This window comes from Dreissena polymorpha, chromosome 6 (assembly GCF_020536995.1).
Source record: "Dreissena polymorpha isolate Duluth1 chromosome 6, UMN_Dpol_1.0, whole genome shotgun sequence".
Taxonomy (NCBI): Eukaryota; Metazoa; Mollusca; class Bivalvia; order Myida; family Dreissenidae; genus Dreissena; species Dreissena polymorpha.
The window spans coordinates 23638461-23664688 of NC_068360.1; the positions used below are offsets into that span (position 1 = coordinate 23638461).

The 26228-nt window shown below is 35.0% G+C and overlaps 1 protein-coding gene and 1 long non-coding RNA gene across 2 annotated transcripts; both read right to left on the bottom strand.

Moving 5' to 3' along the window:
• Positions 1-5821: 5821 nt before the first annotated feature.
• Positions 5822-16696, bottom strand: LOC127835232 (uncharacterized). The gene is made up of 3 exons (XM_052361557.1): positions 15940-16696; positions 10089-10249; positions 5822-6803 (listed from the first exon to the last, which is right to left on the bottom strand). The coding sequence occupies exons 1-3, from the start codon at positions 16253-16255 to the stop codon at positions 5931-5933; spliced, it is 1350 nt and encodes a 449-aa protein (XP_052217517.1). The 5' UTR covers positions 16256-16696; the 3' UTR covers positions 5822-5930.
• LOC127835233 (uncharacterized) lies at positions 13847-15052 on the bottom strand. The gene is made up of 2 exons (XR_008028421.1): positions 14933-15052; positions 13847-14209 (listed from the first exon to the last, which is right to left on the bottom strand). It is a non-coding gene; the product is annotated as an uncharacterized LOC127835233 (long non-coding RNA).
• Positions 16697-26228: the final 9532 nt, after the last annotated feature.

Here is a 26228-nt window from a genome sequence, read left to right on the forward strand (position 1 = left end):
GAGTTGTCGTTCTCTGCTCTCAAATACAATCTCTGCCAACACAAGAAAATCAGATTTGGTAGGATTCTATTTTTTGGGTTAAGTATTATACTATGAAAAAGTCATATCATTTTCGTTTTCATTTTGAAAATAGTATCAGTAATATCAGTTAATTTATTTAACGCCCTATTTATAGAGTCACAACTGAATCTGAATCTGTTTATTTGTGATATAGGCCTCCAGCTACTGACACAAATACATATATATTGCAATCCATGCAAGACAATGGTGTGTGCACAATTGGTTGGCATAGCATGTAAACATAATATCGAGTGGTGAACAGAGCTTAAGAATAGCATGCTAAAACATTATACAGTTTTTGCATGTAGTAGAGCAAAAAAAATTATTCACATCTTTTTATGCGAAATACACGCATGCGCGCACGCACGCACACTCACACATGTATATAAACATATTCATTTATATGCATACATACACATGTACATATGTTATGGAGTATATATACAACGGTATAACACCTGCATATAACCTACACAAATCTAGAAGCCTGCGTAAAGGATGCTTGCAAGTTGTATAGGTGAAATTAGGTTATATAGGTAGGGCCTACCGTCAACTGACAGAAAATGTATACCGAGTAGTAAGCCTATCGAGGCAAAATAAAGGACTTTCTCGGTAAGAGACTACATTTTAAACATAAATACACTTTTACATTTATTTGAAAATACAGCTTAGTCCTGTGGCAACCCTCCAGATTGGGTTAGATCAAGACTTAATTTTCGCGTTTCAAGTGCTTTAACAATGTAATACGTAGTTTGTTTTATTGTCTGTTCATTTTTGCTTGACAGCATTATAAACAATTTATGTATATTTGGTTTTATGAAAAATTTACGTTGTATATATGCTTTTCGTATATCCTGCAATACAGGGCACTTAAATAGGAAATGTAATTCGCTTTCTATTTCACCAGTATTGCAAATTGGGAAAAGCCGTTGTTCTTTTGTTATACCGCGATATCTGCCTGTTTCGATTTCTATCGGAAGGGTTCCGGAACGAAGTTGGGCAAAACTGCGCCTAAATTTGCGCACAAATAGGATGTCTAGGTATGATTCGTGTTCGTATATTGTGATTTAATATGTTTTTATAGTTCTAGTCAGGGAGATGTATTAACTATAATCCACCAGTTCTGTAAGTATTGGTACTTAACTCTTTCTCTGAATTCATTTATAAATTTTTGTGGGTTTGATACATGCTGGTTAATAGTGTATACGTTAAGGTCAACTATAAAAAATAAATTACATAAATTTAAAAAAGTAAAAATAACGGTAAAAGTATTGATTGTAACACTTGGCTAGTCTAACATCGCGTGGTTGGTTATGACGACAGGGATTTGATCCAGCTATGCTGGTTCCAGTCAAATATCTGCGCGGAGGTTGATAAATGAATGCCCATCGTGGGACCGTGACAGATGCACTCCATTGAAACTGACCGTCGGTTCGGATGAGAAAGTCAAGGTAGCGGCATTTTAAAAGATATTTGCAGCTTAGCAAACTCGGTGACCAGCCAAGAGAACCAGAAGTAAAGGATTTAAATAATGCAAATGATGCATGGTTTTCACCGCTTCGAAAATAATTATATTGTTACCAGGTGGTGTCAAAAGTCCGACCATACCGGGACTTTCGTTCAGGAATTAATCGATAACTCAGACGAAACACAAGTAACATGCATAATTTATTCATAACTGAATTAACCATAACTCGTATAAGATCATATTATACTTTCGTGTTTGTGTGTATTTGAACAGTTTATGCCGTGTTTTCTCATGAGACGCAAATACATATATATAAGAACAAATCAATAAAACGTACTAACAAAAAAAAATGTGCGAAAGTGTAATGGATTAAATATGATATCGTTCGCAACCCATCACGCCACGGACCGCATTTCAAAAAGTTCCTTAAACAGACTTGTTGTTACATTTAGATTTGAACAACCTTTCTTAACAGCGTCCATCCGTTCACAATATCAATACAATCTCATTACTAGAATAATTTTGACCAATAACTTCTTACAGGTTTTTTTTTCTTGTTTGATACGCAAATTAAAATGTAATAATACAACTTTTTTTCGAAATTTAAACATTTGGCTTAAATCTGCTGTAATTTTAGAAAAAAAGATACATAGAACACATAAACAATATGTTATAAATCGCATCAATTTCTAACAAAAACTGCCCCATCACAGTCAAAATAGTTCGATATATAATGTTATTGTTTGTGTTCGGCGTTCGTTTTTAAAACAATTTCCAAATACCAAATCCAAATATTGAATATTTCCCTTGGATAGCATTAAATGTGCCTTAAACAGTTTGTTCAAGACTGACCTAAAAATTCGCCACAAACAGAAAATCCCTTATACTTTTTTCAATACTTATTCGCTTTTCATTCGATAAATGTTCTGTTTAAAAGAAACAATATAAATGGGTTAATGAAACCATATTTCTGAATAAAACATACTTTTAAAATTCCCATACTACGATTTCCAATTTTTTGGTATGTTGTTCGGTGGAGTAAAAAACACAAATAAACATTTTAATATGCCTTCGCGAAATATTGACTGATGTAGAGGTAAAATGTCACGAACATGTCTCATAAATGTAAGATGGTTTCGAAAACGGACTCTTCTTCATAACGATTACAATCACAGTATGTAATCAAACAATCGAACTTTACACGTACATGTACATATAATAAGGCAAAAATCATTCGATATATAAGACAACACATGGTTCTTACCATCATTTTTAAAACTCTCAATAAAAGACAAGATAAAGCCTACTCATGCATACTATTTAAAATTAATAATAATATTTTGTTTGATCTAAAATTTAAACCATTGTTATACATGTCACATATATTTCACCAACAATAAAAAAAACTTTCAATCGGAAATAATCAAATATAAATGGTTTTTTTTGTCAAACGTACGGTGGCACTAAGGTGACATCGCCGCTCCAAAAAAAGAAGTCGGGAAAACACAAGTTCTGTTTTCCCGTCTCAAAAAACTCGGGGAAACACAACATAAGTCTGTTTTCCCCGAGTTTTTTTTTTTTTTTTTTTGGAGTCGGAGAAACACAATCGCTATATTGTGCGCACAAGATAATCGGCCAATCACAGACGCGGATTATATATCATACCCGGCCCATACCAGGAAAAGAGTCACTGGAATCCAGTCGCTCATACACGGTACCAGGATTAATTACTTTTTTTGGAGACGGGAAAACAGAACTTGTGTTTTCCCGACTTCTTTTTTTTTAAAGCGGTGATGTCACCTAAGTGCCACCGTACAAACGAAATAAAATTTGATAAATACATATTTTCAATATAATAATTACTTTAATACACGCTATAAATATTGTATTTCTAACTTCTAAATTAAGGGAAGCAACTGGTATTAAATAATGCAGATAGCAAATACCCTACGAGTTTCTACCCTTGCATTATTTATGATGCTCACTTAAAGTTATATGAAAATATATACACAGAACAGAACAGAACAGAACATATCTTTATTATGTTTCACAGGTCACATAATACAATGAACATACATGTATCGTGACAACAGGTGAGCATATACATATACATGTGTATTGTGTAATAACAGTTTCATGAAACATTGGGAAATCCGTCAGAGAAAAACTATAAATGGTGTTGTGGGGAAGGTGATCGTTGGTGTTTAATCAGCTACTCAGCTGTTAAAAGCGATTATAGAAGGATATCATTTTACAGTTAACGAATGTGAAGGTAGAATACAAAAAAAAGAAAACAAGAAAAAAAAGATGTGTTTGTGAAACACAATGTCCCCCTATATGACGTTTGACCTTGAAGGATGACCTTGACCTTGTGAAGGATGGCCTTGACCTTGACCCTTCACCACTCAAAATGTGCAGCTCCATGAGATACACATGCATGCCAAATATCAAGTTGCTATCTTCAATATTGCAAAAGTATTCATAAAATAAGCGATTTGGGCCACATATATTTGACCTCTGACCTTGAAGGATGACCTTGACCTTGACCTTTTACCACTCAAAATGTGCAGCTCCATGAGATGCACATGCATGCCAAATATCAAGTTGCTATCTTCAATATTGCAAAAGTATTTATAAAATCATTTATAATAATCAGTTTCGTTGCATTAAAGAAAGCATATATCACAGTGTGCATGAAACATAAAAACAAGCAAGCAACAAAAGCCAAAATTAGCAACTTACATAATTAATAATTAGTTTCGTTGCAGGAAAAAATCAAGTTTGAAAAAACATATATCACAGTGTGCATAAACATAAAGAAAGCAAGCAAGCCATAAGTGCTATAATAAAAAGGTTGATGTGGAAGGATATTGAACTTCGCAGTAACCCAATCAAAATAAATTGCATTAAGTCGTGAGGTCATTACACAATTCATTAATGTATAACGAATCGCCTGAATCAAGGGCATTATTATACATTATTTTGACCATTCTTTACTACATGTAATTGTTCATGTTTATTTTTTTATATAGTCTTCATAAGTTTATTTATCTATACACAAGATCATCAAAACAATCTAAAAAATTGCATGCTATTTATTAGTAACTAAAAATCGAAAAATAATAGTCTTTAGATTAAATATAAACGTGATTTTTCTTGTATTTGATATAGAAAAATCACAGATATTATATTATTAATAGAATTAAATGGCTAGTTTTCTCATTAAAATTTAACTTCCATTTAATATAAGGTGAAAATTCTGGCGAACAAGCTAATTTTCTCATAATCAAGTTGAAAGAAAAATCATTGTGTAAAATAACATAATGGAAACATGGAACACATTAGTTTTCATATCTATAAAGGCAAAGCAAAACTAAATCAACAGACACAAAGTAGTCAGTTACTATGGATACACACATGTATATGTCTTTGGCAACATTTTAAAACACAGAGATCTAGTAAACGTTCATACATAATGATACATGTTTACTTTAGCTTCGCAATCAAGCTAAATAAGCGTTGAAAGGGACATTTGCGGAGACTAGTATGTAAGATATATAGGTATTTAAGTAAAAAGAGAATCTACATTGAGTTTAAGCATCAAATGTACAATATATTTTTGTAAACAAACGAATCATACATGGCGATAAATAATCAACATGTTAAATGAGCATCATATATTTATAGAAATAATATTAACAACTTGTGGTAAAAAAAGAATCAACATTTCATATATGCATGTCACGTAAAACATATTTGGGCATATCATATCATATATTGTGATTAAAAATCAGCATGTAAAACGAGCAGGTATAATTTAATGAAATATCATACATAAATTGACGTTAAAAGAGCATCTACATTTGATATTGAAAACCCTTTTTGCGTATCTTATCGGTACTGGTCTGAGCGAACAATGGGCGAGCTCAAAGCAAAACCACTTACCGGTAGTTCACTCTTTGTTTCGCAAGCAAATTTTGAGATCTCGTTTATGTGTATATTGAAAGTACAGTGTTATTTCGGGGATGTTCAAAAACGCCAAATGGACTATGAGTTCGAATACGCCACTATCTGACGAAGCTTCCCTTGACTTTTGTCCAAGTTAACCACTTGTCCGCCATTAGCGCTGCCTGGATCTCCACCGCTTCAAGTCTGTTACATCCATCCTTCCAGTGCAGCAGCTCGCATCTCCGCGCTATCAGCGCAATCATCCAGCAATTACGTCTTCATGATGCAATTCGCAACCTCCGTTCGTCAAATTTAAATTCGTTTGTTCATTCATTATTTGCGGAATAACTTTACAAAATAACTGAATTGTATTGTGATATTTGAAATGAATCAAACTATTGATAATTTCATTGACGAAATTGAAATTACATCGTGAAGAACATGACACCGACAGTTAACACAACTGCAAGTTCTCGCCGCCGAGTTTTGCGTTTATTTGTTGAAGTCCTTGCTGAAGTGGAAGCGAAACTAAGCCATGGGTATCTCCAAATCGCAGCTCTCCCATGAACATTGAAACAACATGAACGCCGTTTCCGTCCTTATCGTCAAAACATACGATTGCACCGCTATCTCCTCTCTTGCCAAATGATTCTGTTACCGGAGGTCCAACTGCACCTTGGTCGGCACACTCATCTTGCTCACTTTCAATGACGACATAGTTGTGTTGATAGCTGGGTCGTTGAAAATCAGGTATCGTTATCATGCCACGGCTGGGTCGTGAGACTGAATTAGCCGTCCAAGCGAATATATACTCGCTCTGAAGGTCGTCCACCTGTCCTTCAAAATTGAATAACATACTACTCGTGAATCTGCCTATTGAGTCTCTGAATCTAGTGTCGGTGATAAGTGTCTTAGGGAGGATGCGGGCGGCTGAAATATCAAGGTCACCTTCTGGCTTGACCGTGTGTGTTGCTATAGTAACACAGTCGCCATTGGGACGCTTGTGCTTTACATCATTCCCAACCGTTTCCACAAAATGACGAGAGACCAGCGCATACAGGTTTTCATTTGCTTTGGCAAATCCTCCCAAAGTAGCTGAAACAGTTTGCGTTCCAAGATGTGATCCGACTTTAATTCCGCAACATTCGGTGTATTTGCAAGGACCGTAATTGAAATTGTGATGGACCAGGTTGTGTTTATTTAAAGCCTTGGTAAGTGCGGAGTCCAGTGAAACATTCGCCTCTCGATTCAAGTATATTTGAAGTATGTGATGGTGGTAACCGCACCCAACAATGGTGGAATCTATCTTGAACAGTTCGTCAACGATCTGAAATCGCATGAAAAAAACATGTGTACGCACATTAAATTGTGATTTAAAACCGTATGCCTAAATCGTTATCGAATTTATTTTGAGTGAGGCACGCGGATGCCCCCACGTTTCACTTTTGTCTGAAAACTCCACAAATGTCGGAAATAATTAAACTACAATTTGGAGGTTCGGAAATTAACATGCTTAACATCTTTGTAAAGTCTCAGTAAATAAGCAGCAATATTTTAATTGGTCACGCGGCAACATAAGAGAAAACGTTGGTGTTGTAAGAACGGGACATTACTCCAGTTGTTTCGAAAACATGCGAACCAAAATATCAAGATGCGCATGCTTTCATGCTGGTTAACTTGTTTTTAAATTCCATGTATGTAATAAAACGCCCATGTCTCCGGTTATATAGAAAATATCCGAACCAAAATATCGATATTCTCAAGTTCTCATTCTGTTCGATGTGTTTGCAAAGTTTCATCCATATATATAACCAATACTTTTGAGTTACACTTGAAACTAAAAATAATGGGACAGACAGTAGAACGGTCGGAAATGGGAAAATCTATATACAATGTATAGTGTTTTTCTCAGGAGGGCAAAGGGGCATGGCGCATTACTTTCAAAAAGGGCATTTTAGCGCGCAGTTTAGGCAAAAAGGGCAAAAACGTTCCGTGAATACCTGAATGAGGGAGAAACATGTAATCGCATCAGAGGCAGTTGTGGAAAAACATAAAATATAAACAAGCACATTTAATGGTATAATATAATTTATGTATTTAACCTACTTTGATTTATATTAATATATTTACCTTGCAATGTACATTTAAGTTCCATGCTGTTTCAATACACTGTACAGAACGACAAACATAATTAAAAATGTCGCAGCAGAGGCCGACGCGTATCCCCACGCCGCATGTTTGACCCAGGGGCGCCCAGGGTTGGTAATGGGGACATGTATAGTTGAGATTAACCGTATTGTCATAAGAGAAGTGCAGTATCAATTAGAAGTGAATCGGTGTAGAAATGAAGAAATTATAGTAAAAGGCAATTTTGGGTGGGCGTGGCCTATTTGGGCGGGGCGCCCCAGGGTTGGTTATGGGGCCATGCATTGTTGAGATTGACTGTATTGTAATAAGAGCGGTTCAGTATCAATTTGAAGTGAATCGGTGTAGACATAAGGAAATTATAGTAAAAGGCAATTTTGGGTGGGCGTGGCCTATGTGAGCGGGGCGCCCCCAGGGTTGGTAATGGGGCCATGCATAGTTGAGATTAACCGTATTGTCATAAGAGAGGTTCAGTATCAATTTGAAGTGAATCGGTGTAGAAATGAAGAAGTTATAGTAAAAGGCAATTTTGGGTGAGCGTGGCCTATGTGGGCGGGGCGCCTCAGGGTTGGTAAAGGGACCATGCATAGCTGAGATTGACCATATTGTCTTAAGAGAGGTTCAGTATCAATTTGAAGTGAATCGGTGTAGAAATGAAGAAATTATAGTAAAAGGCAATTTTTGGTGGGCGTGGCCTATGTGGGCGGGGCGCCCCAGGGTTGGTAATGGGGCCATGCATAGTTGAGATTAACCGTATTGTCATAAGAGAGGTTCAATATCAATTTGAAGTGAATCGGTGTAGAAATGAAGAAGTTATAGTAAACGGCAATTTTGGGTGGGCGTGGCCTATGTGGGCGGGGCGCCCCAGGGTTGGTAATGGGGCCATGCATAGTTGAGATTGACTGTATTGTAATAAGAGAGGCTCAGTATCAATTTGAAGTAAATCGGTGCAGAAATGAAGAAGTTAATGTAAAATAACATAAAAATGAGTGAAAATCTCTGACCCGGCCCCGCCCCAACCCCCATAACTTATGACCCAGGGGTCAGATCAAATTTCCGTCACTGTCACCGTCGCACTTATGCTCATAGCTACCATGTATGTAAGTTTCAAGGTTCTAGTGCTAATAGTGTAGGAGGAGCAGGTGGCCAGGACGGACGGACGAAAAACGTGGGGATAATAAAGCAATATATGTATATGAATCTGATTATACACAGATCCACTAACATTTAAAATGAAACAATGTTTGTCTTATCCCATTTCTAACGATAATCTTGGCAGATGTTTAATATTGCAAGTAAACTGATCGCAAACAATATGCAAGCATTCGTTTCCGTGAAATATCGTTATACACCCACTGAGTAGATTACAAATATGTTGTTGCTATCAAAAACATGTTTATGCATCGTTGATTATCACAGACATTTCATTAATTCCTTCTGAATGTATAATCTCCATCGTTAATTCGATCGTTTACGACGTTATTTGCCATGTTTGCCGAGTCACAATTTAATTCTGTATGTCCACCATGTTGTCAAAATGTCAAATGATGTAAGCGACCAATCTCTTGCACGACGGTCACATTACATTCACCAAGGAACGACAACTATGCGTGGAGATTGGTAAGCGACAAGTGCGCATAGCAACGAAAATCGTCGAATACGTCCGCCTTATGCGCGATTCTCATTTTGTTTAATTAGTATACGTCTCAGTAATTAATTCAATAATTAATTATCTTAAAGACGATATCGATAAATAATTAATTTGTTTGTGTTTTTAAATGTAATTATAGGTAAAAATATATGTTTTGAGATAACTGAATTATGTATGAAATGCAACGAGGATAACATCGAGCTTTTCATTAAAAGTCTCCGAAGTAACTGTCCACGATTTTATCGTGGAGGAATACACATTACCGACCGAATAGTGGTATAACATATCGATTGATACTGACATTGGGTTATTCACGCATGACTAATTCACAAACGCGCTGCCTCGGAGGCCATAATCCGATACTAGTCGGCTTAGAAATTTGGTCAAGGGGCAATTAAGATGTTATCAAAATGGACAGAAAACAGCGGGTGCTCATGAAAGGGCATGGCGGCGGCCTTTGGAAAGGGCAGCGTGGCGCTTAATGGCTTTGAAAGGGGCAGCGTGGCGCTACAAAAAAGGGGCATGGCGATTCGCCACGCTAAAACGGCCTGGAAAAAACACTAATATATTAGAAGTTGTTAAAAAGCACGATAACAAACATAAACTGTGGATATTCTTCCAACTGTAAAAAAGGTGATACTTAGCATAAATAAAAATAAATGTTCCAAAACGTGATAATAATCATATATTAAAATTTATAACATCAATTCAAATAATTGAAAGATATTTAAATCATGGTATCTTTATTATTTATGTTCAAGTATGTTGTTTTTTTTAATAATAAAAATATGAAAGCAAAAACGTCCTAACATGTACCCTCAATTTTAAGGGTGTTGTGTTTGGATTTGGCTGTTGTATCTTCGGCCACTCTGACTTCGGTACATCGCTCCTTTTGAACAGCGCCATCACGTCTAGAAGAAAGGTGTCCAACTTGTTTCTGGTCGACTCGGTGTGCCCGGTATGTTTGAACCGCTTACCTAAACATTTCGAAACGATTGAAGCTCATTAGACATTTAACACAAAATAATGAAATGAAAAGTTTAAATATGTATATTTTCAAAAAGAAAAGTAACAAAAGCTATAGACTGTATCGACAATGTTACCGCGCCAGGTAAACATGAGAGACGCGACTCTCCAATACACTATATTACTAGTTGTTTACAACTGTTGAATGGGGTTAAGAAGTATTCTCAACAATTGGCCATGCTTATCAGCAACGGTAATACATAATCACTTAACACCACATAATCACACATGCATGAAGAATTTACCATTTGCAGTTCAATAACCTGTTTATAGAATAGTTTTATGATAAGAATATAATTTAATAAATGTTAAAAGCCCTGTTTAAGCATTTATTGATTCTTAGTTTTAATACTATCTTTTCTTGTAATTTACATAATCTTGTAATTAACATAATTTAATAAATGTTCTTGTAATTACGATAATCTTGTAATTTGCATTATTTAATAAATCCTAAGAATATAACCAGGGGGGCACGCGTATACGGGAGCTTACCGCGTTTAAGTGAGAAAGTTGTTGCAAAACTTCAAAGATGGCGTCGTTTAAGTGTTTTTCCCGAAGGAGAAGCGGATATTTTCACCCGGTAAGCCAGTTTATATTTATATTTCTTTTAAATGAATAAGCCCTTTCGGCTCTACGGTGTTTGTGCTCCCCTCGGTTTTTTGTTTCAAAACCGTAGACGTCGGAATAAAAAAAGTTATTGAAGCAAAACCGTCGACAAATTTGTTGTTTAATTTCTTGACCTTCGAGATGTTGGATGTTCGAATATCATTTTCTCTCATAATAAACAGTATTTGTGCATGTGTACAGTAAAATATAACATAAATCACGAATATTTTATTATCTCGACGCGTTGTTATGTCTATTAATTCATTTAATGCCGAATTATAACGGGTTAACCCCCATTTTTGGAACTAAACTTCCTTTTAAGCATATTTTGGGACCTGACTTCCAAATGATTAACAACGCTTTCCTATGTTACAAGGTTTTATGCAAAATAACTTTCGTGAATGAATTCCACATTGGTGCGAATGTCTTGGAAAACATTTTCACTTGAAGAAATCAGGAGTTTTCTTTTTTCTATTAATTGTTTTATTATTAATTTGTATTATTATATGTTTTATCGCTAACATTTAGTGTGTGTAATATAAGACATTCGACGGTATTATAAACACAGTGTAATTCTTACCTGTTTATTTTAACACATATGGACATACTTATGTTTGAATATGCATCCAACGGAATACTATGCTTACTATTTCCAGATATCTAGACGCCAGTTATATATGTTGAGGATGCCAAGATTAACAAGAAATATCTTTAAAAAAGATATACGGCGTAAATAGTTTAATAATGAGATCAAGTATAGCGAATGTCTTTTTCTGTGCAGTTCTTAGCTGCATCACACGCAGTACGGGATGTTACGGGAAGTTTTCGCGGCTTATTTTACATTATAACATATTGCTGGTCATAAACCTATAGATACAAAACAGAAAACCAAAAGAAGAATGGAAGTGAAATTTAAACATATGAGTCAACCGGCCACACGAGAAGTATCCGTATTTATAGGCGCGTTCTTCGAACAAACCTGTTTTAGTGGTTTGTCGGGCATTGCTATTTGATTCGATTATTAACAGTATCAATTATCATCGTGCTAATGCTTAAAGTGATATTATGGGCATTTTGCACTGTTGAATTGAGCTGAAAAGAATTAACAGGTCAAAATAGTTAGTTAAAATGTGGTTACTGATTAATTATCTGCAACTCACCTTGCTACCAGTTGTTTATAAAAATATATTTGATATTTGATATTCTTACGTGACCCACCCAGTCCTGTAAGCTGAAATGATCCGTAAAACAATTTCGTGTCTTTGTGTCGTATGAACAAATCTGCACTAAAACTAAATTTAGGTTCAACTCGTAAACGCATGATCAGTTGTCAAACGAAAGTACGGTTGATATTCAAATGCATTATTTTTCTCTTTCTGGTATATTGTTTTAGTATGATGATGCTGCATTAATTAATATAAGTGTATATGAAGTAGAAACATTAAAAATAATCAACGGTTGCGATAGACACCTATAAACTGTTACATGCTCATAATATCACTTTAGTACATTAGGCAATATGGACGAATAATTATTGTTAAATTTATCAACAATAATATTTATCATTGTATTGTTGAAAACACATTAAGAATCTATTATTTACATACCATAATTATATTGCTGAATATCTTCATTTAACATATTTCTGGTCTAAAGAAAATTCCAGGTCACGTAGTTCACGGATAGCGTCTTTATTATATAACGATTATTTTACTGGCCGCCAACTCCGGTGATGACCTGTATATAAACTCTGAATGTCCGCGAATTGACCCGATATACCTCGCGGGTTGAAATGCAATGCTTTAAAGTGAGGCCTCGCTTCCATTGCTCTTTATACTTTTACATGTTAACATGTTGACAGGAATAAGGAAGTAAGTACTAAATATGAGAACAAAGCCTTTTAAGTATAAACGCTCTTGCGCTGGTAATACTCTGAAAATAAAAGGTGTACGCACAAACTGTATTGATGTCGAGAATTGAGTGTAAAACTGTTCTATCTATTAAGCCTTTTCATTCGAGATAAAATTGTTTCATACAGTAAAACAGTGTTACAAAGACGCGGATATGTTTCCAATGTTCTGGTGGTATACTCAAATCAGCCAATGGAATAAATGAAGTGTATTCATTCGTACCTAGCCGCGGGAAATTTTATTGGAATTTTATTGGACACTTACAAAGGTCAGGCTAAGGTGAAAAGCTGGCTTATTCAGCTTACGCCGAAAAAAGACGGCGTAACGAAGTGTGTACCGCTCTAGAATGCGATAGGTACATGAAAACCCACCAAACAATCACATATACGTGCAGTAAAAGTGTAATGAAAAACAGAATAGGGTAAAGCCGGTTTGATACTAGTATAAGGTTGATGTAACCAAATACTGCCATTGTTGCGATTCGGAATACATGAAGCAATTTGGAATACCTGACATCTGCTTAGAAGATGCATATCGGTGGATGTTTTTTTTATGATACTTAAATATGAATTGTTTATTTAATACAATGACATTTGACGCGTTTTACCATAAAGATACTGATACATGTATGTGACTTTGATGTGACACATTTTGGACGACCTTCTTATAAACCAGTTCTGAGTTGGTCACTATATTATAATCGCAAAAAGTGAATTTGTAGTGGATAGAAAGATTTGTGCAAATGCAATACACGATATGATTTCAGTAGAAGTGTTCAATATAATTTGTATACATGTATGTTTTTTCTCTTTTATACCTATGTGAATACATATTATTCATGACTGTTGTATTGAGGGAATAAAGTATCGGTTCACTATTTCGTTTGTTCCTAACATTGCCTTTTAATCGTAAGAAATGTTAATATGTAAAATGCATAACGAATTAAATCCGACCCAAATCTTTTTGTATCATGTATGTAAGTGCTGAATACAATTGAAAATTTATGCAGAGACATCATAGGAAGAAATGACGTAACACAGATAATGGTTTATTTTCATAACAACGTGAGAAACTAGCATCATGACATAAACGGAATAAAACGTGTAAGTAAGTGTAAGCACTCATAGCAATTATATGTCAGACGTGTCTATGTAGACTTTATAAATAAAACAAAAACACTACAAACATCAGCTGTACATGTTTTGTTATGTTCGTGTTTTTTATTTGCTGTTTTAGTCCGGCTCTGTTGAAGGATTCTTTCTTGCATATTCTACATTTAAACTCATGTGGTCCATGAATGGGGCATGATATCTCAATCATCGCCTGATGTAAAATTCCTCATTACATATACTGCAACGAAAGATGCACTTATTTTCGCCCTTTAACCTGCATCATCTGAAAAGACAGTAAAAGAATGGTTAAAAAAGTTCATAGCAGAATAAGGTCGACACGTCATAAAATACATGAAATTAATTATAATATTACTGAGAGATAAACGTTCTATTATCTCGTACATCAGCCACCACACAACCCATCTTCTTGAAAATAGGTGAATTGATTCAATTGGTCGGCAGGTTTTTTCAGCATTATTATTATTCTACAGTAAGTAACGTGATTAAGAAAACACTTATATTGCACCACGTAACATGCTATAAAACTATAATATTAAAGTACACATATACACTTTATTTAAGATGGGTAGGTATATCATGTCAAGCTCTTTTACATATGAAAGAGCTGTTTGTCATTTGGAAGTCAGGTCCCAAAATGTGCTTAAAAGGAAGTCAGTTCCAAATAAGGGGGTTAAACCAATAATGTTTGCCAATAAATTAATTATCAGTGATAAAACGGCGTCGGTAAAATTAAATAATCATGATTTTATTTATATTTTACTGTTCACGTGTGTCAATACTGTGTATTATAAGAGAAAATGATATTTGTACATCCTATTTCTCGAACGTTCCGTAAGTAGACAACAGATTTGTGGACGGTTTTCCTTCAATAACTTTTTTATCCCGACGTCTACGATCTTGAAACAAAAAACCGAGGGAAGCACACACACCGGAGAGCCGAAACGGCGTATTCATTTAAAATAATTATAAATACAAAGGGGCTTACCGGGTGAAAATATCCTCCCTTCCTTTAAGAAAATCCAACAAACGACGCCATCTTTGAAGTTTTGCAACAACTTTCTCACTTAAACGCGGTAAGCTCCCGTATACGCGTGCCCCCCTGATAACTTAATAAATGTTAAAAGAATGGTTTAAGTATATATTGATTCTTAGTTTTAATAGTATCTTTTCTTGTAATTCACATTATCTTGTTATTTACATAATTTAATAAATGTTCTTGTAATTTACACAATCTTGTAATTTACATAATTTTAATACTAAATGTTACAAGCCTTCATCATAACAATATAAATTAATAACTGTTATAAGCCCTGTTTGAGCATTTATTGATTCTTAATTTCAATACTATCTTTTCTTGTAATTTACATAATCTTGTAATTTAAATAATTAAATAAATGTTCTTGTAATTTACATAATTTTATAAATGTTAATAGCCTACATCATAAGAATATAATTTAATAAATGTTAAAAGCCCTATTTTATCATTTATTAATTCTTAGTCTTAATACCATCTTTTCTTGTAATTTACATAATCTTGTCATTTAAATTATTTCATAAATGTTAGTGTAATTTACATAATCTTGTAATTTACATAATGTAATAAATGTTAAAAGCCTTCATACTAAGAATATAGTTTTATAACTGTTAAAGCCTTGTTTAAGCATTTATTGAGTCTTAGTTTTAATACTATATTTTCTTGTAATTTTTATAGCGTATATATGTTCTGAACCTAATAACGGCAGTATGCTACATATGTGTTTTTATGCATTAATTTAAACTTAAGAAAAAGAAATACTTAATAACATGGAAACATTTTCATCAGATCCTGAAGCCTTGCAATTAGAAACACAACAATAAAAGACCATAAGTACAGAGGAATGTATACAACTCAGTGATAAACTGATATGTACGCTGGCTGGGAAAATGGTTGTTTACCTGTTTCAATTCATTGGCGGTATCTTGTCGATACAATATATTAACAATCTAACAAACCTGATCGTAAACCTTCAGTCGTCTCGCTCTCGGATTTGCGTTTCGCCGAACACATGTCCAGTTTCTTTCCGCTCTCATCATACAGGTCCGACAGGCCACCGTTTGTAGGTGGAGTGTTAGTTGCAGTGCCTTGTGATAGCGCTCGCGCACTTGGGTTTCTGACCGTTGGTTTATGATGATGATGTTGGTTTCCACCTGTCGCATTACGGTCCTTGTTCAGCATGTCCACAATTTCGCGCAGTTTTCCACAAGCATATCGCTCCAGTAAGAGATTAGTGTTTTTCTTCAGGTCTTCGTAGGATGTAACACAAATCATTGAAGATGCGTAATCCTTTTTGAAGTCATTTATGGATCGTTTGTTATCATCAGTCAGCAAAATAAGCTCTGAAATACATGCATTTTGCTGAATGGTGTCGCTATTGGGTCTGCAACATCGTGTATGAATAATACTTAAAGTTGGCTGTAGCGTTTCACTTAGTCTTTCTGCCGTTCTACTTGGTTCCTGTGGTTTATTACTGGCGTAACTGAGTTCTATTACTATTCCTTTTCCATGGTTTATTGTCCTGTTTGCTTGCTTAATTTCCTTACATATATTAGTAAAGAAATTTGAACAATTCCCTGACTGCTCGCAAAATAACACACAATTTATATTACCGAATTTAATATTTGAGAAATATTCAGGTTCTATTGAGTGACCTCTTCGTGTAAAAAATTCCACACGATCTGCTGTATATTTGTAGCGGGCAAATATATCCTTGGAGATAGTATAACGCTTAATTTTCACTCCGGTCATTTTAAGGTAATTAAGCTCCGCTGTTAAGTTCTATAATGCCTTGAGTGATCTGATGAAATGAGTACCGTAACATGCTCGATATTATATTACAAAAGCTAACGTACGGTAGCATAAAGGGGACATAGGCAATATTTTATTGAACAGTCTCTTTGACGTGCGCACGTCATAGCTATGACGTGCGCACGTCATACAGTTGCATAAAGGGGGCATATGCAATATTTTGTTTGCTATGACGTGCGCACGCGATAGTTATGACGTGCGCACGTCATAGTTATGACGTGCGCACGTCAAGGCTATGACGTGCGCACGCGATAGCTATGACGTGCGCACGCCATAGTTATGACGTGCGCACGTCATAACTATGACGTGCGCACGTCATAGAAATAGTTAAATAATATAACATAGGAAACATTTTATTTAACTATTTCTATGACGTGCGCACGTCATAGTTATAGCCTTGACGTGCGCACGTCATAACTATGACGTGCGCACGTCAAAGAAAATAGTTAAATAAAATATTTCCTATGTCCCCTTTATGCCGCCGTACTAACGTCATGCACAATGAATATTATGAATTAAACAATTGTTACAAGTTACCGATACCGCTGAACAATACTTAATTGTTCATTTTATTGGCATTTATAAATAATTACGAGGTGATATAAGTTTTAACATTATATTTTATTGTTCTCGTGACATATCATAATAGTTTCTTAAGTTCCCAGTGGGCACCCAAACGTTGCTTCAACGTTGTATTTAGGTTGCATTCAAACGTTGCAGTTTGTTGTACCAATGGTGGATATGAAAGTTTTTATGACGTTTCTTTCCTGACGTTTTTTTTTCCAAACGTTGCTGCAACGTTGTATTTAGGTTGCATTCAAACGCAGTATTTTTTTAATTCTATTTTTTTTTAATAATATAGAAATTTAAAAAATTAAAAACTATTTACTACCAATTGCTCTTAAACTTAATTTTTTAATGTTTATATTATAAAAAAAAGAATTTGAAAATACTGCGTTTGAATGCAACCTAAATACAAAGTTGCAGCTACGTTTGGAAAAAACGTCGGGATCACTTTCATTTACACCATTGTGACAACCAAACTGCAACGTTTGAATGCAACCTAAAAACATTGCAACAACGTTTGGGTGCCCACTGGGAAGAGTGCACAATTACCTAGAAGCAACGTTGTTGCAACATACTTCTCAAACGTTCGACCGACGTTTCGCGTGCTATCAGAATGCGACGTTTTTGAAACGTCCTTGCAACGTTATGATGAAACGTCCTGGTATTGTTTTGTGTGCAACGTTATGGCAACGTTCGGTAATGGTTGCCGACGTTGCGACCTAAATATTACGTTTCATCAACGTTCGTAAAACATTTGATGCTCACTGGGTTGCTATGTAATGTATGTAGCAGGGTTCGGTATAAGGGGAACTTATACTGCGTTGATATATGAGCTAGCTTTTATAGCGACACGGTTGCGGAGCGGTAGAGTGCCTCCCTGTTTTGGAACCGGAAGGTCCCAGGTTCGATCCCCATTGTGGTCGGGGATACATTGATGCAGACGCGTGCTTCGTTGGATTCTCCAACTTATTTGGGATGTCTTGATGAAGTACCCGCAATCGCTCCTTCAATAAGAACACTTACCTTTTAAATTCCTGTTTCAAAAGTTTCCATTCCGCATATCACTGGACAGTCTCTTGCGAAATGTCCTCGATCACCCCATGCATAGCATGGTCCTCTTAAATTGTTGCTACCCAGCGGTCTGGTAGATCTGTGGTTGTTGCACTCGGCCTCTTCTTATTCTTCTCCCTACATACTAGGTTGGGTTGTTTTTTTTTCTGCATGTCCTCTATCTTCCTTTCGATTTCTTAACATGGCCTGACTTCATTTCTTTTTCTAATTTCTGGGAAATATTGCAGGCCTCTTCTTGTCTGCCGTTTGAACATCTCTTTCTAGTCTTCTTAAGTCTAACTTAAGTCTTTCACTATCAAGTCAAGTCAATTTTATGTAATCATCAACAGTGTCATACTGGGCGACGTGTGTCAAGTCTAACTTCGGCCCTTAAAATAGGACTTGTTTCAAAACCACGTCATTTCCTTGCTTGAATGCTTTTCAATTGTATGGCTCTGGCATAGAGAGCTTCTAGTCTTGAAGCATATGTAGATACGTCTTCTGCATCTTGAGTACATGAGTAAAACTTGCGCATCACAGACTCTTGGGATTCGATTTTAACATAAGTGCTCTCGAGCTTCTTCAGCACTTCGTGTAGAAATGCACCTGGTCATAATTGTTGTAATATTTTACAACGGCATCACAGGTTTCTTCACCATGGATGTCTTCGCAATTGCGACATTTTCCCTAATAATATTTTTATAATTTTAAATCCCCAGTATTTTTAGAAAATTGCAGTAATAGACAAAGTTAATAAAAATATTTACTACTATTAAATATGATTCCAAACGATTATTTACAATTAAATAAAGAAATGCAACTGCAATTGTTTCAGAATGAAAAATGCTATGATAATAAATTGAGTCATTCATGACAAAACCTGCATTGACAAAACCTGCACTTGCGACATCAATGATGACCATATGAACATCCACCTTGTGCTAGTACTTTAAGAATGGTACAACGACATGTTGTTTTCATACCAACAAACTACGGCTCGATTGGTAATTGTTGGCGCGGGTACTACTTACATGTTCTCCAGGTACCCTTATGCTTACATGTACCCCAGGTACTGTAAATATACTAAAACGAACCCGCGAATTTAACACTAAATCGGTCGTTGTCGGCTATTTTCGTTTAATTAATTATGTTCACATTTAGATTAATTTTCTGTTAAATGACCCTTATATTATCGAAACTCATACTCAAATAGCATGTTGATGCAGTTTTTTTTAAGAGAAATTTGTTTAAAAATAAGCAATATCGTTTTACGGTAAACTGTCGCGCGTTTTACGACATCGGATTTTGGGCGGGAATACAACTCGGGTACAGTCTAATATCGACCGGGTACGTTAAAGTATATTAACCGTACCAGGGGTACATGTAAGTATACTGAAGAGTACCCGGGTACATGTAAGTAGTACCCAAGCCGACAATGACCAATCGAGCCATACAATGGAGAGAAATTACCATATTTATGTAACATCTGATCACAGTATTTAGTCATCAATACATGTTTGCCGTGGAACAACCCATATCTACATGTAGGACTACCATGGCCTACCAATTTTATGTTCAATATTGCCATGGCACCCACTAAGTAAAATACAAGAGGAACATAGTGATTGTTAACCTGACTTCTCACACCCCAAAATCCCACTTTTATTTAATTAATTTATTATAGATGTTGTGTTGGAACAATGAGTTGCAGTTGCGTGTTATCCTGTTTTTTTACCATTCTTAAATACAACAAAAGAAAGGTTTAAGTTGTCTTTCTTTGTAACACTAAAATATTAATCACATCATAATAAAACATTGATCATAAAATGTATGCCAACATATTTGAAGATGTTGTTTTAGCTGCTTGTTGTTCAATGAAATAACTGGAACGTGTGTGTAACTGGATCTGTGGGCCGAGACATGAAAGTTATACTATTGAGCATGCAACCGGATCCTTTATGTTGATTGAAAATCAGAATTTAAAATGAGAATATACAACAAATAGAAATAGTATTTATAAAATTTAGGTAAAAAGAGAATCAACGTTTAGTCTAAGCATCACATGTAAATTATATTTTTGCAAACAAACGAATCATACATGGCGATAAATAATTAACATGTTAAAGGAGCATAATATATTTACATAAATAATATTAACAAGTTGTGGTAAAAAGAGAATCATCATTTCATATGAGCATTTCATGTTAAACATAATTGGGCATATCATATCATATAGTGTGATTAAAAATCAGCATGTTAAACGAGCAAGTATAATTTATTGAAAGATCTTTCATATATGGATTTAGGATTTAGGATTTATTTCCAAATACATCGGGGCAGAAATGCCCATGAGTACACAAAAGTATACAACAGGTGTTCTACACATATCAAAGTCAAGGTCATAATAAAACATCCATATTGTTACACAATGTTATGAAGTACAATATATTCTCTATGAAAATACAAAGGCATATGAACAAGTGAAATGTTTTACAATCCAATAATAAAGCATTTGTTATATAATACGTAGTACAGAATAATACATGTACTGAGGAAAATATAACATAATGTAGATGTTTATTCAGGAAAAGAGGCGATATGCCCATCATTCCGCATGTAACACATGACAAAGAAACATATAACCGGTTAATGGTGAGATATGTTGCATCATGTTAGATATCTGTTAGATATATGCTGATACATCAGCATGTAGTTTTGATTGTGAAAATACAATAAAAGATAGATAGATAAATAAACGTTTGGAAGCAATGGGAGGAAAAAGTATAAAAAAATAATTAATATAACGTGTATTTGTCTTAGGCCAGGGTTATTGGGTCATTTCGGAGAAAAATGTAAGTTCTATTCTAATGAAATGTAACTAGAGTTTATATATTAAAAAGTGTAAATTTAGATATGAACGGTATATTTAGTATATATTTGAGACACAAAGGTGAGTTAACACAAAATGGATATTAGATCTAGGTAGCCTTTTTTTTGTTGTGGGGGGTTGAAATTGTATATTCCATGTTAGGAAGCCAAAAATATAGAAAAACTCACGTAGGCGTGCCATAGTGTTTGATTTCAGGTACATGTACATATCAGGTGCATTTATCAGTAAAAGTTTGTTACATATATATTTACATACATGTTTAACAGTTTACAAAATAACATTTGTTATATACACACACACACGCATAAATATATGTATACAAATATTTGGTATCATATAATATTTTTACAACCTTGGTAATGTAATTGGTGCATGTGTATTTTGCAATTGATGTTGGTGTTGTGTAGCCTTTCATATTCAAGCTCATAACGATTTTACTATCAGATATATTAACGCGTGCTTCCGTTACACAATCGATTTATAGGTGGAGCAATGTGTCTGGAAATAATCGGATTAACTACCGTCGTGAATACAGTTAAATGGATTTTATCATGGTAAGTCAACGTTGTAAGTGTGGTACAGTTTTACAAGCTTGACAACCTAACCCGAAATCAAAACGTCAGGTTGAGGCGCATGTGTAAAGTTGACCAACTTTTATTAAATAAGTGTGTAATTCTGCTCATGACTCATGTTAGTCGGGGAGGCGGAAGTTAAACTAGCATCTACATTTGATAAACACATTTTGCGTATCTTATCGGTGACTGGTTGTCTGAGGGAACAATGGACGAGCTCAAAGAAAATCCACTGAAGTCCATCTTTGTTTCGCAAGCAATTTTTTTGAGATCTCGTTTATGTGTTTATGCAGATTGTGTTTGTTAATTGTTTGCAACTTTATTGGCAGTACAGTGTGTTTGTTTTCGGGGATGTTCTAGAACGCATTATTGACTTTAAGTTAGGATACGCCACCTGACGAAGCTTCCCTTTTGTCAAAACTGTCCCATCTTCCGCCATCAGAGATGCCCTGATCTCCAACGCTTCAAGTCTGTTACACCTATCCCTCCACCGAAACGGCTCGCATCTCCGCGCTATCCGCGTAATCATCCAGCAATTACGTCTCCATGGTGCAATTCGCGACCTCCGTTCGCCAAATTTAAATTCGTTTGTTCGTTCCAAATTATTTGCGAAGTCACTTTACACTTCAAAAGCGTAAGCCTTTTCAAGCAGATAACAATACATTACTATCACTAAACCATTAATAGTAGTTATATTGATAAAAAAAGAAGAAATGAATTACATTGTGCTGTTTTAAATGTATCAAATTATTGACAATTTCATTGACGAAATTGACATCACATCATGAAGGACATGACACCTGCATTTAATGCTTTAACAAAACTGCAAGTTCTCGCCGCCGATATAAGCGTTTATTTGTTGAAGTCCTTGCTGAAGTGGAAGCGAAATTAAGCCATGGGTATCTCCAAATCGCGGTTTTCCCATGAACATTGAAACAACATGGACCCCGTTTCCGTCCCTATCGTCAAAACATACGATTGCACCGCTATCTCCTTTCTTGCCAAATGATTCTGTTACCGGAGGTCAAACTGCACCTTGGTCGGCAAACTCATCTTGCTCACTTTCAATGACGACATAGTTGTGTTGATAGCTCGGTCGTTGAAAATTAGGTATCGTTATCATGCCACGGCTGGGTCGTGAGACAGAATAAGCCGTCTAAGCGAATATATACTCGCTCTGAAGGTCGTCCACCTGTCCTTCAAAATTCAATAGCATACTACTCGTGAATCTGCTTATTGAGTCTCTGAATCTAGTGTCGGTGATATTTGTTCCAGGATGGATGTTGCCGGCTGCGATATCAAGGTCACCTTCTTGCTGGCCCGTCTGTGTTGCTATAGTAACAAATTCGCCATTGGGACGCCTGTGCTCTATAAAATTCCCAACCGTTGTCGCAAAATGACGAGAGACCAGCGCATACAGCGTTTCAGTCGCTCTGGCAAATCCTCCCAAAGTTGCTGTTACAGTGAAGCTGCTCATTTTGAGTGGTGAAAGGTCAAGATCATCCTTCAATGTTAAAGGTCAAAAAACAAAATCCAAGGGAAGTAATAAGCTTTAAAGGGAGATGATTTCTATACCTGCCAAATTATATTTTATTTCAAAGCGGCGCAGTAGGGGGCATTGTGTTTCTGACGAACACATCTCTAGTTGCATACAATCTTGACAAGGAACAAGCAAAGGTCGTGTGGTTCCCCGAATTGGATTTACGATGATCAGAGGGATTGAAGCCAGTTAAATGCAATTAAACCACACAAAATGCGTCACGAAGCACTGTGCAATATATATGACTGGTTCTTAGAATGGCACTTGGAGCTTGCTACGTCACTCTTTCCCATTTGGAATGGAGCCGAATACCGGACCCGATTTGGGGCCGAATACCGGACCCGATTTTTAACGAAAACGACACTGCAGCTTAAGTATTGGATAAATATTTTAAAAAGAACGTCCTTCTTCCAGCCCTTACGATTTATAAAGAATATCTCATAAACTTTGTATTTAAAAATGCCTTATGTTAAAACTTAAAAACAAATCCCATGGAGCGGTGATACTTTTTTGCGACATAATAACAAATGGGCCTCTGCCATGATTGCTGTAATTTGGGCTCAAGGATCATTCAGTTACAAAGCATATTTAAACACTGGATCATATCTCGTTAAACTGTCTGAATTAACTTGCCATAATTAAATGACAAAAGCACTACCAATACTGGCCTATTATCATTCTGGTCTGTGATTTATCTTTAGCCTCGTTGACCCTTTCTGTTGAAAACAATTTAAGCAGTAACACATACGCCTTTATAAATGATATATTGTTCTATGATAAAATATAAAGATTCAAAAGGTTTGAACAGAATCTTTAGACATCAGTGGGCACAAGAAGATTTTAGGCTCCAAAAAACCTCGCCTCTTTGAATCAAAGTTTGTTAATTGAGTGAATGATCTTATCAGAAAATCCAAACTGTTTAAAGGGGCAAATGAAAAGTATTTCCCCATGACAATGCATATTCTTTGTTTTCAAAACGATATTTATCTAAAAAAAGATGTTTTATTTTTTGTTTTACATAGATGTCTTTAGTGGAAGTCAAACATATGCCTACACACAACCTACTTCCATGAAATTTTAACTTCACTAAAGTCCTCTTAGTAATAGTGTGCATGTGTATCGTGGATATTTATGTACATTTCATTATATATTATTACTACTACCAATTGTCCCATGCATACTAAAAGTCTCCGTAGCGACAATTTCTTATTTAGGTATCCAAATGTTTTAATGAGCGTTTATAAAATGGAGACATTATACAAACAAATGTGTCAATCAACCATTTAATCCAGTCTTGTTTAAATTTATTATTATTTTTCAAAATATAATAAGGTATTAACCATCATTCTACCACTTTAATTATGTATATTTAAAAATAAGATCACTATAATTTGGACAATTCAAAAGCCCATTCAAGTGATTTATTCACCCAAATTGTCATTGTTCATAATTGATCATTTTTATATACCTGTTTGATAACTGTTGTTAATAAACTTTGTAGTGACCGGTATATAAGATGAAACAGAGATAACACATTGTTTAATACTTGCTAAGGAGCCAATACTCAACACACCTGCAGGTAACTGATGGCTTGAAACATAACCAATGCTATTGAATTTGATTATAGTGTACTTCATGAATATTTAAAGCTTGAAAATTCATGCCAAAATCACTGAAGGCAAATTATTTAAGTTTTATGGATATTTTTTGTTTGTTTATCAATATCAATTAAACAGGTTTTTATAATTGGTAGTTCTAAAATGTTGTGCAATTACCTAATTTAAATAGAATGCAAAATTGTAGTAGAAGAAAATTAAAACACCTAAAAGCAATGTATTAACTTATATATTTATCCCCCGCCATAGGCGGAGGGATATTGTTTTGGCGTTGTCCGTCCGTCTTTCCGTCCGACCGTCCGGAGCCATATCTTGGAAGTGCTTTGGCGGATTTCATTGAAACTTGGTATGAGTATATATATATATATATATATATATATATATATATATGGATAGGAGAATGATGCACGCCAAATCGCATTGTAAACCATCTCTTAATAAGGGGGATGACCCTTTGTATATTGAAAAAATGCTTTTGTTGTGTGTCCGGAGCCATATCTTGGAAATGCTTTGGCGGATTTCATTGAAACTTGGTAGGAGTATATATATATATATATATATATATATATATATATATATATATATATATATATATATATATATATATATATATATATATATATATTTATAAGAGGATGAGGCACGCCATATGGCATTGTACACCATCTGTTAATAACGGAGTTATGGCCCTTTGTATCTTGAAAAAATGCTTTTTTGAGTGTCAAATATAACACTTTTGTGTCCAGAAGCATATTGGCGGGGGATATCAATTCAACGAATTTGGTTGTTGTACATAGTTTTCCTCAAAAGGCAATTCATATATACCAACTTGGAATAGGTGTGTATGTGGGGAAACTAAAATCACTTAGATTATGTGTCTGTTTGTTGGTCTGTAATACTTAACATTTCCAGAAAACATTTCTTTTAATCCACACTGTTCCAAATACACGAGTTTCTGTGATATATCCAGGCCTTTTCCGCTCCATTTTGGGAAAACGCCACACTGGAAATTTGAGAATTTCGCGTCGTGAAAAACACCATTTTGGGGAAAAAAATAATCGCAAATAATTGGGGAAAATAATCGCATGTAAATAGTGTTTCTTATATTTCAAAGAAGCCGTTAATTGGTAAACATATTATTAAAATTTTACAAAATTTTATGAACATGTGTCATAAGTGCAGGTTTTTTTAAATCTGATTT

What these genes read in the sequence shown, in the direction of transcription:
- LOC127835232 (XM_052361557.1), bottom strand. Translation starts at nt 16,255, where the DNA reads ATGATTTGTGTTACATCCTACGAAGACCTGAAGAAAAACACTAATCTC. An exon ending in GACTGAAGGTTTACGATCAG is followed by an intron (nt 10,250 to 15,939) that starts GTTTGTTAGATT and finishes CGAAATGTTTAG; the next exon opens with GTAAGCGGTTCAAACATACC. An exon ending in CAACACCCTTAAAATTGAGG is followed by an intron (nt 6,804 to 10,088) that starts GTACATGTTAGG and finishes ATGCGATTTCAG; the next exon opens with ATCGTTGACGAACTGTTCAA.